This window comes from Macaca nemestrina, chromosome 17 (genome assembly GCF_043159975.1).
Source record: "Macaca nemestrina isolate mMacNem1 chromosome 17, mMacNem.hap1, whole genome shotgun sequence".
NCBI classification, from domain to species: Eukaryota; Metazoa; Chordata; class Mammalia; order Primates; family Cercopithecidae; genus Macaca; species Macaca nemestrina.
Genome location: NC_092141.1, coordinates 65896144 through 65911798, shown reverse-complemented (window position 1 = coordinate 65911798; position 15655 = coordinate 65896144). Strand labels below are relative to the sequence as shown.

Genomic DNA, 15655 nt, shown 5'->3' with positions numbered 1-15655 from the left:
CAATGGCGCAATCTCAGCTCGCTGCAACCTCCACCTCCCGGGTTCAAGAGATTCTCCTGCCTCAGCCTTCCAAGTAGCTGGAATTACAGGCATCCACCACCATGCTCAGCTAATTTTTAAATATTTTTTTAGTAGAGATGGGGTTTCACCATGTTGGCCAGGCTAGTCTTGAACTCCTGACCTCAGGTGATCCACCTGCCTAGGTCTAGGAGTGCTGGGATTACAGGCGTGAGCCACCGTGCCCAGCAGTAGCTTTTAAAATTTGAAACCTGGTCCCACTCTCAGAGGTTCCAATTTGGCACTGGTTTGGTTCCCAAGCATCTTTCTTGCTGTATATATTTTTTAGTATCAGCCAGCATGGAGACCTCTGTAGACAGAAGCAATTACTTCACGGGGAAGAATTTGGAAGAAGATATTATGAGGAGACAGGTTCTAGTCCTAGAGTGATTTATCCTTTCTTGTACAGATTTCCAGGTATTTGAGGGGCCACTCTTCTGTAATTCATGTTTTTCTCTCCTAACCTCACTCCTGCTGCCTGCATCTTCTTGCTGGGCAAAATGTTCAAGGTCTTCAACTCCTCACACCCTGGTTGCTCCTCCCTGGATGTGTTTGGTTTTTTTAGTGTTCCATTTCAATTTTGATACACGGAATTAGAATAGCATCCAGATGTGGGTCTGTTATAGCTAGACTACTAGATCCTTCAAAATCCAAGTACTAGTATGTCTATTAAAATACCATAAGATCACATTGGCTAGTTACAGTGTTTGGTTTGTGGGTTACTTAAAAATCAACTAATGTTCCCTTTTTTTTTTTAAATTTTTTTTGAGACAGAGTTTCGCTCTTATTGCCTAGGCTAGAATGCAGTGACGCAATCTTGGCTCACTGCAACCTCTGCCTCCCAGGGTCAAGCAATTCTCCTGCCTTAGCCTCCTGAGTAGCTGGGATTACATGCATGTGCCACCATAGCCGGCTAATTTTGTATTTTTAGTAGAGATAGGGTTTCTCCATGTTGGCCAGGCTGGTCTCAAACTCCCGACCTCAGGTGATCTGCCTGCCTCAGCCTCCTAAAGTGCTGGGATTACAGGCGTGAGCCACTGCGCCTGGCCAAAATTCCCACTTTCTAATACTTCTGTAGTAGCTGGATATGGTGGCTCACATCTATAATCCCAGCACTTTGGGAGGCTGAGGCAGGCAGATCACCTGAGGTCGGGAGGCTGAGGCTGGAGGATCGCTTGAGACTAGGAGTTCGAGACCAGCCTGGGCAAGATGGCAAGATGCCATCTGTAATTTAAAAAAAAGAAAAAACAAGACTCCTGTAGTGGTGAAGAACAGACATTCTGAAAACAGACTGCATTAGGATTCTAGCTCCATGCCTTTACTACCACTACCTGTGTTGTGACTTTGGATAAATCACTTAAAATTCTGTGCCTCAGTTTCTCCTCTGTAAAGTGGGATAAAAATAGTATCTGTCTGAGAGGGTTGTTACAAGTATGAAATGAGCAAATAAATATGTCAAGTGTTTAAAACAGCACCTGGCCTCTGGTAAAAAGTGCTATATAAATTTTAGCTATAATCATTACTTATTTCGACTGCTCTTTAACCAAGGTTCTTATTTTTCATCTTTTTCTTTTGTTTTGAATATCACTTAGTGTTTTCACCTTTTACTCTCTTTAGGACCTAGAGCCATCCTAGGTGAAATATGCATGGAGATATTTGATCAGGTCACCACCCAGCTCTCCTGACCTCCCTTCTCTCCTTAAATTAACATGCCAAACCACAGGATCACTAACTCCTTCCCTCCAGATATGATAAGAGTGTGCATTGAAATGCATGTATTTTACTTAGCAGGGAAAGCTGATTGGTGATTATCACACTTAACCCCTAGTGAATCGGATGGATTAACCTGCTTTCCAGGGCATTGAGGAAATGGGTTAAGATAAGAAATGTCTGGCCAGTGCGATGGCTCACGCCTGTAATCCCAGCACTTTGGGAGGCCGAGGCAGACAGATCACGAGGTCAGGAGATCGAGACCATCCTGGCTAACACGGTGAAACTCCGTCTCTACTAAAAATACAAAAAAAAATTAGTCGGACGTGGTAGCAGGCGCCTGTAGTCCCAGCTACTCGGGAGGCTGAGGCAGGAGAATGGCGTGAACCCGGGAGGCAGAGCTTGCAGTGAGCTGAGATCGTGCCACTGCATTCCAGCCTGGGCAACAGAGCAAGACTCCATCTCAAAAAAAAAAAAAAAAAAAAAAGAAAAGAAAAGAAGTGTCCATGAAAGGGAGACCCTGGGGGAAAGGAACAATAACTGCAGCTCTGAGGATCTGGCACCAGCAGCACCAGCAGCACCAGCACCAGCACCAGCACCAGCACCAGCACGGAGGGATGCTGTACAGCCATTATTGATTTTAACTTTACAAACGGTTCTTCAAAGGAGGGAGAGTTCCCTTTTTACTGAAGAGAAATCCCATTTGGTAGTCAAATACCATTCCCAAAGACAAATAGCTGATAAATGTCAGGCAGGGTTTTGCACCCAGGCCCATCCAGCCCCCTGTCTCCAGTGTCCTTTCCCTTATATCACACTGATACAGAGGAGTGTGTCTGGTTGGGGAAGTGGAAGTGTTCCCAAGTGGGGAGGTCATCTGATGCACAAATTTGGTCTGTTTTATGGGTTTTTTAGTTTTAGTTTTTGTTTTTGTAGAGCTCAGACCTGTTCTTAGGCAGCTTTAACAATCAACTGTGCACTTAGTAATTGACAAATCATGTTTTTTACTTTCAATTTAGAGGGAATTAGATTTGTTAAGCTCTTGCTCCTTCTTTAGAGATGGGGTTTAGTTCTGTCACCCAGGCTGGAGTGCAGTGGTATGATCACAGCTCACTGCAGCCTCAATCTGCTGGGCTCAAGTGATCCTCCTGCCTCAGCCTCCATGGGACTGCTGGGACTGCAGGCATGGGCCACCATGCCAGGCTAATTTTTTATTTTAATTTTAATTAAATTAAATTAAATTTATTTATTTATTTATTTTGAGACTGAGTCTCACTCTGTTGCCCAAGCTGGAGTGCAATGGCACGATCTTGGCTCACTGCAACCTCTGCCTCCCGGGTTCAAGTGATTCTCCTGTCTTGCCCTCCCGAGTTGCTGGGACTACAGGCGCATGCCACCACAGCTGGCTGATTTTTTTAAATTTTTATTTTTAGTAGAGACGGGGTTTCACCGTGTTAGCCAGGATGGTCTCGATCTCCTGACCTCATGATCCGCCCGCCTTGGCCTCCCAAAGTGCTAGGATTACAAGCCTGAGACACTGTGCCCAGCGCCAGGCTAATTTTTAAAAAACTTTTTGTAGAGGCAAGGTCTCACTGTGTTGCCCAGGCTGGTCTTGAACTCCTGAGCTCAAGTGATCCCTTTTCCACCTTGGCCTCTCAAAGTGCTAGGATTATAGGCATGAGCCACCATGCCTGGACTTTACTTTTTTCATGTATTCAAATTTTATCATATTAGTAGGGAACTATAATTCAAGTTTTCTTTATAGCTTGGTGTTCATTTTTACAAGCTTGATCTTCATTGGTTTTTAACTTTAAAGCAAATCCTGTTATGTGTAATTGAACATTACAGTAATTATAGTAATTTGTTTCAGATTGGGCACTCAAGTGTTAATATTTTGTCTCTTTAGGAAATCAAAACTAGATTTATATATAGACTTCTTATTGCAAGTATCTAGTCTTAAATCTTATAAAGGTACTATTTGGACTTAAAACTATGAAGTTGGCCGGGCGCGGTGGCTCAAGCCTGTAATCCCAGCACTTTGGGAGGCCGAGACGGGTGGATCACGAGGTCAGGAGATCGAGACCATCCTGGCTAACACGGTGAAACCCCGTCTCTACTAAAAAATACAAAAAACTGGCCGGGCGCGGTGGCTCACGCCTGTAATCCCAGCACTTTGGGAGGCCGAGGCGGGTGGATCACAAGGTCAGGAGATCGAGACCATCCTGGCTAACACTGTGAAACCCCGTCTCTACTAAAAATGCAAAAAATTAGCCGGGCGAGGCGGCGGGCGCCTGTAGTCCCAGCTACTCGGGAGGCTGAGGCAGGAGAATGGCGTGAACCCGGGAGGCGGAGCTTGCAGTGAGCCGAGATCGCGCCACTGCACTCCAGCCTGGGCGACTAAGCGAGACTCTGTCTCAAAACAAACAAACAAACAAACAAAAAAACAAAAAACTAGCCGGGCGAGGTGGTGGGCGTCTGTAGTCCCAGCTACTCGGGAGGCTGAGGCAGGAGAATGACGTAAACCCGGGAGGCGGAGCTTGCAGTGAGCTGAGATCTGGCCACAGCACTCCAGCCTGGGCGATAGAGCGAGACTCCGTCTCCAAAAAAAAAAAAAAAAACAAAAAAAAAAACTATGAAGTTATGTGCTTACTATATAAGTGTACTTATTTTGAGTTATCTTTTAAACTTGAAATTCCATTCTTAATGTCCAGAGTAATTATGAATGGTTAAATTATGAATGACTCTTAATAGTTTAAAGCTACAGTATTTATTTATTTAATTAATTTATTTTTTGAGATGGAGTTTCCCTCTTGTCGCCCAGGCTAGAGTGCAGTAGCACCATCTCGGCTCACTGCAACCTCTGCCTCGTGGGGTCAACTGATTCTCCTGCCTCAGCCTCTCAAGTAGCTGGGATTACAGGTGTATATTACCATGTCCAGCTAGTTTTTATATTTTTAGTAGAGACAGGCTTTTGCCATGTTGGCCTGGTTGGTCTCGAACTCCTGACCTCAGGTGACCTACCATCCTCGGCCTCCCAAGGATTACAAGGGTGAGCCACCGCACCTGGCCTACAATACTTAAATGTGGATTCTCTGTCATCCATTATGCTGTTTATCCTGTGGTGAAAATTTTATGAAGATTGAATGTTTTTTCTCTAGCATGGATTGCTTTCTCTTACTTTTCTCATTTTTTTCCTTTCTAATCTACTTGCAGATACTTCAGATTATTTTTAGAACATGGTATGGTGAGAACAAATAAATTGGGGTTTGCAAATCTAAATAAATTATGTGGCCCTCAGTGGGATTAGCAGGATTGTATTGAAAACACCAGCAGAAACAAAATAGTTCTTTTGTGTACTTTAAATAAAAATTTATTTTCAGGCCAGGCGCAGTGGCTCAAACCTGTAATCCCAGCACTTTGGGAGGCTGAGGCAGGCAGATCACCTGAGGTCAGGAGTTTGAGACCAGCCTGGCCAACATGGTGAAGCCCCGTCTCCACTAAAAATACAAAAATTAGCCCGGTATGGTGGCGCACACCTGTAATCCCAGCTACTCCAGAGGCTGAGGCATGAGAATCACTTGAACTTAGGAGATGGAGGTTGCAGTGAGCTGAGATCATGCCACTGCACTCTAGCCTGGGCAACAGAGTGAGATTCTGTCTCAAACAACAACAACAACAACAAAATATCTCTTTTCAGGCCAGGTACCGTGGCTCACACCTGTAATCCCAGCACTTTGGGAGGCCATAACAGAAGGTTCACTTGAGACCAGGAGTTTGAGACCAGCTTGGGCAACATAACGAGACCTCCTCTCTATTTGAACAAACACACACAATACTCTTTTCATAGAAAAATGTTTACTACACAATAAACTTTAGAAGAATACGAAGCTGTATTAATGCTATTACTCCAATGTAAAAAAAACACACACACACATATTCTGAAATAGATTCAAAGGAATTACATAAACATGTCAATTTTTTTTTCTTTTTTTTTTTTTTTCGGAGACAGGGTCTCTCTCTGTCACCCAGGCTGGAGTACAGTGGTGCAATCACAGCTCACTGCAGCCTTGACTTCTTGGCCTCAAGTGATCCTCTCCCGTCAGCCTCCCAAAGTGCTGGGATCACAGGCCACCACACCTGGCAACATGTCAGTTTTTATTCTGGATAGTGGGACAGTGGGGTATGGATGTTTTTATCTTTTATTTTCTTTTTTATATTTTTCTAAATTTTCCACAGTGAACTTTTTTTTTTTTTTTTTTTTTTTTTTTTTTTTTTTGAGACGGAGTCTCGCTCTGTCGCCCAGGCTGGAGTGCAGTGGCCAGATCTCAGCTCACTGCAAGCTCCGCCTCCCGGGTTCCCGCCATTCTCCTGCCTCAGCCTCCCGAGTAGCTGGGACCACAGGCGCCGCCACCTCGCCCGGCTTTTTGTGTTTTTAGTAGAGACGGGGTTTCGCCGTGTTAGCCAGGATGGTCTCGATCTCCTGACCTTGTGATCCGCCCGTCTCGGCCTCCCAAAGTGCTGGGATTACAGGCTTGAGCCACCGCGCCCGGCCGTGAACATTATTTTATAATCTTTCAAACATACCTCTTAAAAGGACTGGTTCCTATAGAATTCAGTGCAAGAAATCTTCTGTATTACTTTATACTTTGGTTGCCTTGATCACTGGGCCTTTCCTGGTAGCAAAGAAGAGGTTAGTGTAGGCAGCAGAGAAAACACAGGTATACTCTTATTTAAAATGCATGTCTTTATAATAAAAGTATAGGTGGTACCCAGAGGAAAATCTTGTGACACATTGCAAAGTGGAACAGAAATTATCTTTAGATCACTTTCTGTTCTGGATTATTGTATGAGCCTGATTTTCATCTCTCTTTCCACCTTCCCTCACCCTAGTTGTAAATTCGCTAGTGCATGGATGTGAAGTACAAGTCTTAATTTTAAAAAGTTTTATGAAGCTGTGTAGTAAATCCCTTTTGTAAGTGGTCTTGACTGCGTTTCTCAATATATCTTTTGGTTTCATTAGATTCAGGTATATAAATGAGAACTGTAACTTTGGACAGATTTTTTCAGTCATCTTTACAGTAATAAGTTCCCCATTAGACAATAGTTGTTTGTTTTATGACTTGCTGTTGGTAGGTTATCCCCAAGGGGCTGAGAAATTCCTGTTTTGAAAAGTCCAAAAAATTTGATGACTTGCTGTTTCATTTTTTTCTTTTCAGTTATAGAAAACAGGATTACACCCACCTTGACTTTGTACAGTAACATCTACTATCTGCTGACTTAACCCGAGTAAATGCTTTGAATTGAGTCCCATATAATGTCCTAAGGCAGCCTATATGGAGTAATGAATTGTCTTCTCCCCTATGTCTTCCTACCCAGAATGGTACTTAGCACTCAAGTTGTTACTCAAATATCTTTTGTGTGTTCTGGGTCTCAGTGAAGTAGTTATTAAATCACAGGCTTGGGGAGAACATTTATTCTATGGCATTGAATGAAATGTTGCCCAATTCTAGACCTTCTAATAAAATGTTTTTTAAAACCCACAGGCTTAGAATTATTCCATAGATATGAAGTAATGTAGTTAGAACTTAGTGGAGTGCTTTAGATTAACTTGTAATTTGAAAAACCAAAATTGAAATTGTGAAATAACATGGGCTCTTTGAGGTCTTTTCCAGTAAAACAGTTACAGTAAAGCTGGTTGGCAGTGATTTTCCTAGACACTTTGGCTGGTCGTCTCCTGTGACTGCTGTTAATTAAATATGGTTTGTAGCTAAGCAGCCTATAAGGAGAAGACTGTGGAAGTATTTGCATATTCTCTCCTTGAAAATACTACCTGGTCTTTGGCTTTAAGTTATACTTTTTTTTTCCCCATGTGGAATAGCTATTAAAGTATTACCTACGGTGATTAGACTAAGAAGTAAAACATAAAATCAGTCATTCTTTTTTTTTTTTTTTTTTTTGAGACAGAGTCTCTCTCTTTTGCCCAGGCTGGAGTGCAATGGCACGATCTCAGCTTACTGCAACTTCTGCTTCCCAGGTTCAAACGATTCTCCTGCCTCAACCTCCTGAGTAGCTGAGGCTACAGGCGCCCACCACCACACCCGGCTGATTTTTGAATTTTTAGTAGAGACGGGGTTTCACTATATTGGCCAGGCTGGTCTCAAACTCCTGACCTTGTGATCCGCCCATCTCGGCCTCCCAAAGTGCTCGGATTATAGGTGTTAGCCACCGTGCCCAGCCTGGTGCTTTAATTTTATGGAAAAAACTACTAGCTGGTTTCTGTTTTAAGAAATAACAGGCCCGGGGCGATGGCTTAGGTTTGTAATCCCAGCAGTTTGGGAGGCCAATGCGGGCAGATCACAAGGTCAGGAGTTCGAGACCATCCTGGCCAACATAGTGAAACCCCATCTCTACCAAAAATACAAAAATTAGCCGAGTGTGGTGGTGCATGCCTGTAGTCCCAGCTACTCGGGAGGCTGAGGCAGGAGAATCGCTTGAACCTGGGAGGTGGGGGCTGCAGTGAGCCGAGATAGTGCCACTGCACTCCAGCCCAGGCGACAGTATGAGACTTCATCTCAAGGAAAAAAAAAAAAAAAAAAAAAGCCCGGCGCAGTGGCTCACGCCTGTAATCCCAGTACTTTGGGAGGCCGAGGCGGGTGGATCACGAGGTCAGGAGATCGAGACCATCCTGGCTAACACGGTGAAACCCCGTCTCTACTAAAAATACAAAAAAAATATTAGTCGGGTGTGGCGGCGGGCGCCTGTAGTCCCAGCTACTTGGGAGGCTGAGGCAGGAGAATGGCATGAACCCGGGAGGCGGAGCTTACAGTGAGCCGAGATCGCGCCACTGCACTCCAGCCTGGGCGACTGAGCGAGACTCCGTCTCAAAAAAAAAAAAAAGAAAGAAATAACAATTATTGTACTACTTACTAGCCCTCCTCTGTCCCCAGCTAAAAATAAGAACAGCAACAACCAAAAAATCCTTAGTTATGTACTGGAAATGAATCAGATAATTTTCAGTAACTTACACGTTTTTGGGATATGTTAGTTTGAAAATGCAAATATTCATGCCTGACCCCAGTGTTAATCTGTGAGGGAGCAGGTATAGTGGAATGCTGTGTTATGGTTTAACTTGGATCTTTAGGGAGTAGACTGTGATGCCTCTGCATTTGTATCCAAGACAAATAATTAAATAATCTATTTTTGGCTGGACATGATGCCTCATGCCTGCAGTCCCAGCACTTTGGGAGGCTGAGGTGGGAGGATCGCTTGAGGCCAGGAGTTCAGGATCCATCTGGGCAACAAAGTGAGACCTTGTCTTTACAAAAACTACAAAAAATTCGCTGAACACTGCGGCTTGTGCCCCTAGTCCTGGCTACTCGGGTCCCTGAGTTAGGAGGATTGCTTGAGCCCAGGAGTTGGAGGTTACAGTGATCTGTATTTGCCACTGCACTCTAACCTGGGTAACAGAGAGAGACCCTGTCTCAAAAAATAAAGTCTGTTTTTAAAATTAATTTTAAACACTGGAGTTTATTTTTTTATTTTATTTTATTTTTTTTTGAGACAGAGTCTCCCTCTGTCGCCCAGGCTGGAGTGCAGTGGCCAGATCTCAGCTCACTGCAAGCTCCGCCTCCCGGGTTCACGCCATTCTCCTGCCTCAGCCTCCCGAGTAGCTGGGACTACAGGCGCCCGCCACCTCGCCCGGCTAAGTTTTTGTATTTTTAGTAGAGACGGGGTTTCACCGTGTTAGCCAGGATGGTCTCGATCTCCTGACCTCGTGATCCACCCATCTCCGCCTCCCAAAGTGCTGGGATTACAGGCTTGAGCCACCGCGCCCGGCCTAATGTTAAGTTTTCTAGTAGCCACATTAAAAGAAATAAAAAGAAATCAGTGAAGTTAATTTTAATAATATATTTTATTTAACGCAGTATATCTAAAATATTATCATTTCAACACGAACAAGATACTTTACATTCTTTTGTTTTTCAGTACATCCTCAGAATCCAGTGTGTATTTTATATTGATAGCATATTTCAGTTTGAAGCAGCCACATTTCAAGTGCTCAGTAACTACATGTGGCTAGTGACTCCATACTGGACTCTGTAGGTTTAGAGTTTCAGGTTTCAGTAAATTTGTATGCAATAGAATCTTCATAAATTGGCGTATTATGCAGATTTCTTTGTATGCACATCAGTTCTTGCATAGCATAAGTCAGTTCATGATGCTTTTAGTCTATGAGGCAGATTTTTTTTTTTTTTTTTTTGAGACGGAGTCTCGCTCTGTCGCCCAGGCTGGAGTGCAGTGGCGCTATCTCGGCTCACTGCAAGCTCCGTCCCGGGTTTACGCCATTCTCCTGCCTCAGCCTCCCGAGTAGCTGGGACTACAGGCGCCCGCCACCTCGCCCGGCTAATTTTTTTGTATTTTTAGTAGAGACGGGGTTTCATTGTGTTAGCCAGGATGGTCTCGATCTCCTGACCTCGTGATCCGCCCGTCTCGGCCTCCCAAAGTGCTGGGATTACAGGCTTGAGCCACCGCGCCCGGCCGATTTTTTTTTTTTGAGACAAAGTCTCGCTCTGTCACCCGGGCTGGAGTGCAGAGGCGCAGTCTTGGCTCACTGCAACCTCCATGTGAGGCAGATTTTAACGTGGCCCTAATGCAAATATTGTAAGAGAGATCTAATGGCCTTTGATTTTTTTACAGAGGGCAATCAATACATGCCACGGTTACAATGCTTCAGCATATAGCGTGCACGTCAGCCACTGCTTTTACTCCAGCTAGTGCTTAGTGTACCTGTACCACTGCCCAGGTAGCATTTGTCCTGTGGCAGGTGAATCTTAGGGTGGAAGATGGCAAGTAATATTGCTTTTTATAATTATTATTATTTTTTGAGATGGAGTGTCGCTCTGTTGCCTGGGCTAGAGTGCAGTGGTACAATCTTGGCTCACTACAACCTCCACCTCCCAGGTTCAAGTGATTCTCCTGCCTCAGCCTTCTGAGCAGCTGGGATTACAGGCGGCCACCACCATGCCCGGCTAATTTTTATATTTTTAGTAGAGATGGGGTTTCACTATGTTGGCCAGGCTGGTCTCGAACTCCTGACCTCGTGATCTACCCACCTTAGCCTCCCAAAGTTCTGGGATTACAGGTGTGAGCAACTGTGCCCGGCCTACATTTTAAAATTAATTAATTATAAGCAGGGTCTCACTGTTTTGGCCAGACTGGTCTTGAACTGATAAGAGTTCTGAACTCTTATCAATTCGAGACCAGCCTAGGCAACATGGTGAAACCCTGTCTCTACTAAAAATATTTAAAAAATTAGCAGGGTGTGGTGGTGCATGCCTATAATCCCAGCTACTTGGGAGGCTGAGGCAGGACAATTGCTTGAACTAGGGAGATGGGGGTTGCAGTGAGTTGAGATTGCACCACTGCACTCCAGCCTAGGCAACAGAGTGAGACTCCATCTCAAAAAAAAAAAAAAAAAAAAGTAACATTGTTGGAATATTTAGTTAATTTATAGAAGCATATTGGCCTAATTGGGGCAAATACCTTATTCTGACATTCTATTTTTTGTTTTTTTTTGCTTAACTGAGTTTTTTCGCCAGTGGAATTTAAGCCCTTGATACATGAGGAGGGAAAATACTTTGGATCCGTGCTGCACATGTAAAGTACACAGGAGATTTAGAAAACTTCGTAGCAAAAAGAGTGTAAAGTATCTCAATAATTTTTGTGGGCTGGACACGGTGGCTCAAGCCTATACTCTCAGCACATTGGGAAGCTGAGATGCATGAGTCTAGGAGTTCGAGACCAGCCTAGGCAACATAATGGGACCCCTGTATCTACAAAAATAATTAACCAGATGTGGTGTGCATCTGTAGTCCCAATTACTTGAGACGCTGAAGTGGGAGGATCGTTTGAGCCGGGAAGTTGAGGCTACAGTGAGCTGTGATTGAGCCACTGCACTCCGGCCTGGGTGACAGAGTGCCTGTCTCCAAAAAATAATAATAATAATAAGTTTTGTATGATCATATGTTGAAATAACATTTTGGATATATTAAACGAAATAAAATACATTATTAAAATTAATTTCACCTGTTTCTTTTAACTTTTTAAATATGGCTACCAGAAAATTTAAAATGCATATGTGGCTTGTCTTCTATTTCTGTTGGATGCTGCTGCCTTAGATTATTAATTATTCAGTGTAAAGACTGCTGGTAGGTACTTCCTGCACTTCCCTGAATATGTGCTTGAGAGCTCCACCAGCCGTCTTCACAGTAGCAAAAGGGGTATTTTGAGTCTGTCCACCAAAGAGGGAGGGAGAAGTGCAGCCCTCTCAGGTTCTGTTAGAAAACCTGATCCCAGGCTGGGCGCGGTGGCTCATGCCTGTAATCCCAGCACTTTGGGAGGCTGAGGTGGGCAGATCACGAGGTCAGGAGATCAAGACCATCCAGGCTAACATGGTGAAACCCCGTCTCTACTAAAAAAAATACAAAAACTTAATCGGGCGAGGTGGCGGGCGCCTGTAGTCCCAGCTACTCAGGAGGCTGAGGCAGGAGAATGGCGTGAACGTGGGAGGCGGAGCTTGCAGTGAGCCGAGATCCCGCCACTGCCCTCCAGCCTGGGCCCCACTGCCCTCCAGCCTGGGTGACAGACACTGTCTCAAAAAACAAAAAAACAAAAAAACAAAAACCTGATCCCAAGCCAGGCGTGGTGGCTCACGCCTGTAATCCCAGCACTTTGGGAGGTCGAGGCAGGAGGATTGCTTAAGCCCAGGAGTTCGAGACCAGTCTGGGCAACGTAGCGAGACTCCCAGCTTCTTGGGAGGCTGAGGTAGGAGGATTGCCTGAGCCCAGGAGTTAGAGGTTGCAGGAGTTAGAGGTTCCATGATTGCACCTTTCATTCCATTACATTTGCTGCCTTGAGAACAGAAGACCTGTTGGTTTTGTTGCCAGTTTGCTCAGTCATTTTTATGAAAGAGCCAGTGCTAACTAGGTACTTCTTCGTGCCTTCTCTGAGAGTCAAGAACTCTAGTGTGTTTGCGTGTGTTCAGTCTCTCATTAAATGTTCTCACTATCCCAGAGAACCATCTCATTGGACCTTGGTCTGTATATACCTTCATCTTAGGCTCTGACTTGTAATTTTTTTCTTTTTTTTTGAGACAGAGTTTTGCTCTTGTTGCCCAGGCTGGAATGCAGTGGTGCGATCTCAGCTCACCTCAATCTCCGCCTCCCGGGTTCAAGCAATTCTCCTGCCTCAGCCTCTGGAGTAGCTGTGATTACAGGCATGTGCCACCATGCCCAGCTAATTTTGTATTTTTAGTAGAGACAGGGTTTCTCCGAGTTGGTCAGGCTGGTCTCGAACTCCCGACCTTAGGTGATCTGCCTGCCTCGGCCTCCCAAAGTGCTGGGATTACAGGCTTAAGCCACTGCTCCTGGCCTAATTTTAGAACTTCTTAAAATGACTTGGCCTCTATTGATATTTCCATGACCCATACTATTCAGAAAGAGGATTATAGGTGATTAGCTGGCTGGGTTTCTCATACCAGAGCATTTCACTGGGGTGTTCCTGAACCTGGGACAATTTTTATGCCTGGCATTTTTCTTTCCTTCTCTGTTATCCCAGACTAAGCAATTTTTTAAATAGTTACTATTTGTTGAGTAGGAGAATCTCAGGCAGATCTTCCTAGATCCTCATTTATACTTTTAAACCTGTAGTCCTGGAATTAGCTCTCTGTCCCCCCACCCCAAACATCCACTTTCTACATTTTGGCCACAGTACAGGTTTACTGTGTATAACTAAAAGGGCTGTGGAGTAGAAAGAAAGGAACTGACATTTGTTGGGCATCTGTTGTGTGCCGTGCACTGAACTGGATGCTGTAGGAATATCTCAATACCCCTGAGGAGTGGGAAATATTATCTCTATTTTATAGATAAGGGAATAGAAATCTGGGAGTTTAGTAATTTTTAAATTTCACACACCTCTGGTAGATAATGGATTATAGAACCTGGCATAATAGCCACTTGTCATCCCAGTGTAAAAGAGATGTGTGGTGGGCCGGGCGCGGTGGCTCAAGCCTGTAATCCCAGCACTTTGGGAGGCTGAGACGGGCGGATCACAAGGTCAGGAGATCGAGACCATCCTGGCTAACACGGTGAAACCCCTACTAAAAAAATACAAAAAACTAGCCGGGCGTGGTGGCGGGCTACTGTAGTCCCAGCTCCCGGAGGCTGAGGCAGGAGAATGGTGTGAACCTGGGAGGCGGAGCTTGCAGTGAGCTGAGATCCAGCCACGCGCACTCCAACCCGGGTGACAGAGCGAGACTCTGTCTCAAAAAAAAAAGAAATGTGTGGCCAGATACGGTGGCTCACATATGTAATCCCAGCACTTTGGGAAGCCGAGGCAGGAGGATGACTTGAGCCCAGGAGTTCAAGACCAGCCTGGGCATGTTTTGTTTGTCTCACAAAACATGTTGTAAAAAACGAGTGTGGCATGGTGGTATGTGCCTATAGTCCCAGCTCCTCGGGATGCTGAGGTGGGAGGATCTCTTGAGCCCACGATCATGCCATTGCACTCTAGCCTGGGCCACAGAGCAAGACTCTGTCTTTAAAAAATAAGAGAAAAAAAAGCTGTGATTATCCCAAGATGGAGATTGTGAATGTGTTTGTATTGTTCTAAACTGGGAGAAACAGGCTGGGTGTGTTGGCTCATGCCTGTAATCTCAGCACTTTGGGAGGCCGAGGTGGGAGATCACTTGAGTCCAGGAGTTCAAGGCCAGCCTGGGCAACATGGTGAAGACCCCATCTCTATTTTTTAAAAATAAACTGGGAGAAAGAAGCAGGGTCCTCCCCAGAACATCTTTATCCCTAGTCACAGACCTGACACCTGTGTTGGGCAATGGCTACTTCTAGATTATTTACCCCTACTGGGACTTGTGGTGACCATATGCACACTTTGGTTTACAGTTGGGACCCCTGATTTTAGCAGGATGGCCCAATGGAATCAGCTACAGCAGCTTGACACACGGTACCTGGAGCAGCTCCATCAGCTCTACAGTGACAGCTTCCCAATGGAGTTGCGGCAGTTTCTGGCCCCTTGGATTGAGAGTCAAGATTGGTAAGTCCTTAAGAGACTCTCCAAATTGTTAGGTTTCGGTTTGAGTCAAGAGACATCAACTCTTAATGTCATGCTTTGCTGTTTAATTAAAAAATTTACGGGTACAGGTGATGGGGAAAATGAGATCAGGAGATAAAGTGGCACCCTTTGGTCTTGTAAAGCATTTTTTATATTAGAAGGGCATGTGGGCAACTGTCTTTGACACATTGAAACTGCCTGTATGGTGATAGATGTCTTGAAGGTTGATTTGGACCTCATTTACTTGGGCAGATCCTCTGTATATTCTGATAATCCAGCGATGTGGTAGACATATTTTTTCTTTGAATGTGAGTTCTGTCATAGCTAGAACTTTGGGTTGATACTTGTAATTCCCCTTTAGTTAAAGGAAGGAGCCACAGGGGTGTATTAGTCTGTTCTCAGCTTGCTATAAAGAAATACCTGAGATTGGGTAATTTATAAGAAAAGAGGTTTAATTGGCTCATAGTTCTGCAGGCTGTATAGGAAGCATAGCAGCATCCACCGCCAGGGAGGCCTCAGCAAGCTTCCAATCATGGCGGAAGGCAGAGTGGGAGCAGGCAGGTCACATGGCCAGAGCAAGAGCAAGAGAGCAAGGGGGAGGCGCCACACACTTTTAAACGATCAGATCGCACAAGAACTCACTGTCTCGAGGACAGTATCAACAGGGATGGTGCTAAACCATTCATGAGAATCCCACCCCCATGATCCAGTCACCCTCCACCAGGCCCCACCTCCAACAGTGGGGGTTACATTTCAGTATGAGATT

The 15655-nt window shown here is 44.8% G+C and overlaps 1 protein-coding gene across 12 annotated transcripts in view; it reads left to right on the top strand.

Moving 5' to 3' along the window:
* Window positions 1-15655, top strand: part of LOC105472413 (signal transducer and activator of transcription 3) — an 86938-nt gene that overhangs the window by 35950 nt on the left and 35333 nt on the right. For 4 of the 12 annotated variants that reach the window (XM_071083163.1, XM_071083159.1, XM_071083161.1 and 1 more), the window contains exon 2: window positions 14743-14871. In XM_071083163.1, coding sequence (XP_070939264.1) covers window positions 14744-14871 — 128 coding nt within the window. In that variant the 5' untranslated portion in view covers window position 14743. Of the gene's footprint in view, window positions 1-14720; window positions 14872-15655 lie in introns of all 12 variants that reach the window. The other 8 variants (XM_071083158.1, XM_071083160.1, XM_071083156.1 and 5 more) reach the window with 2 other exon arrangements.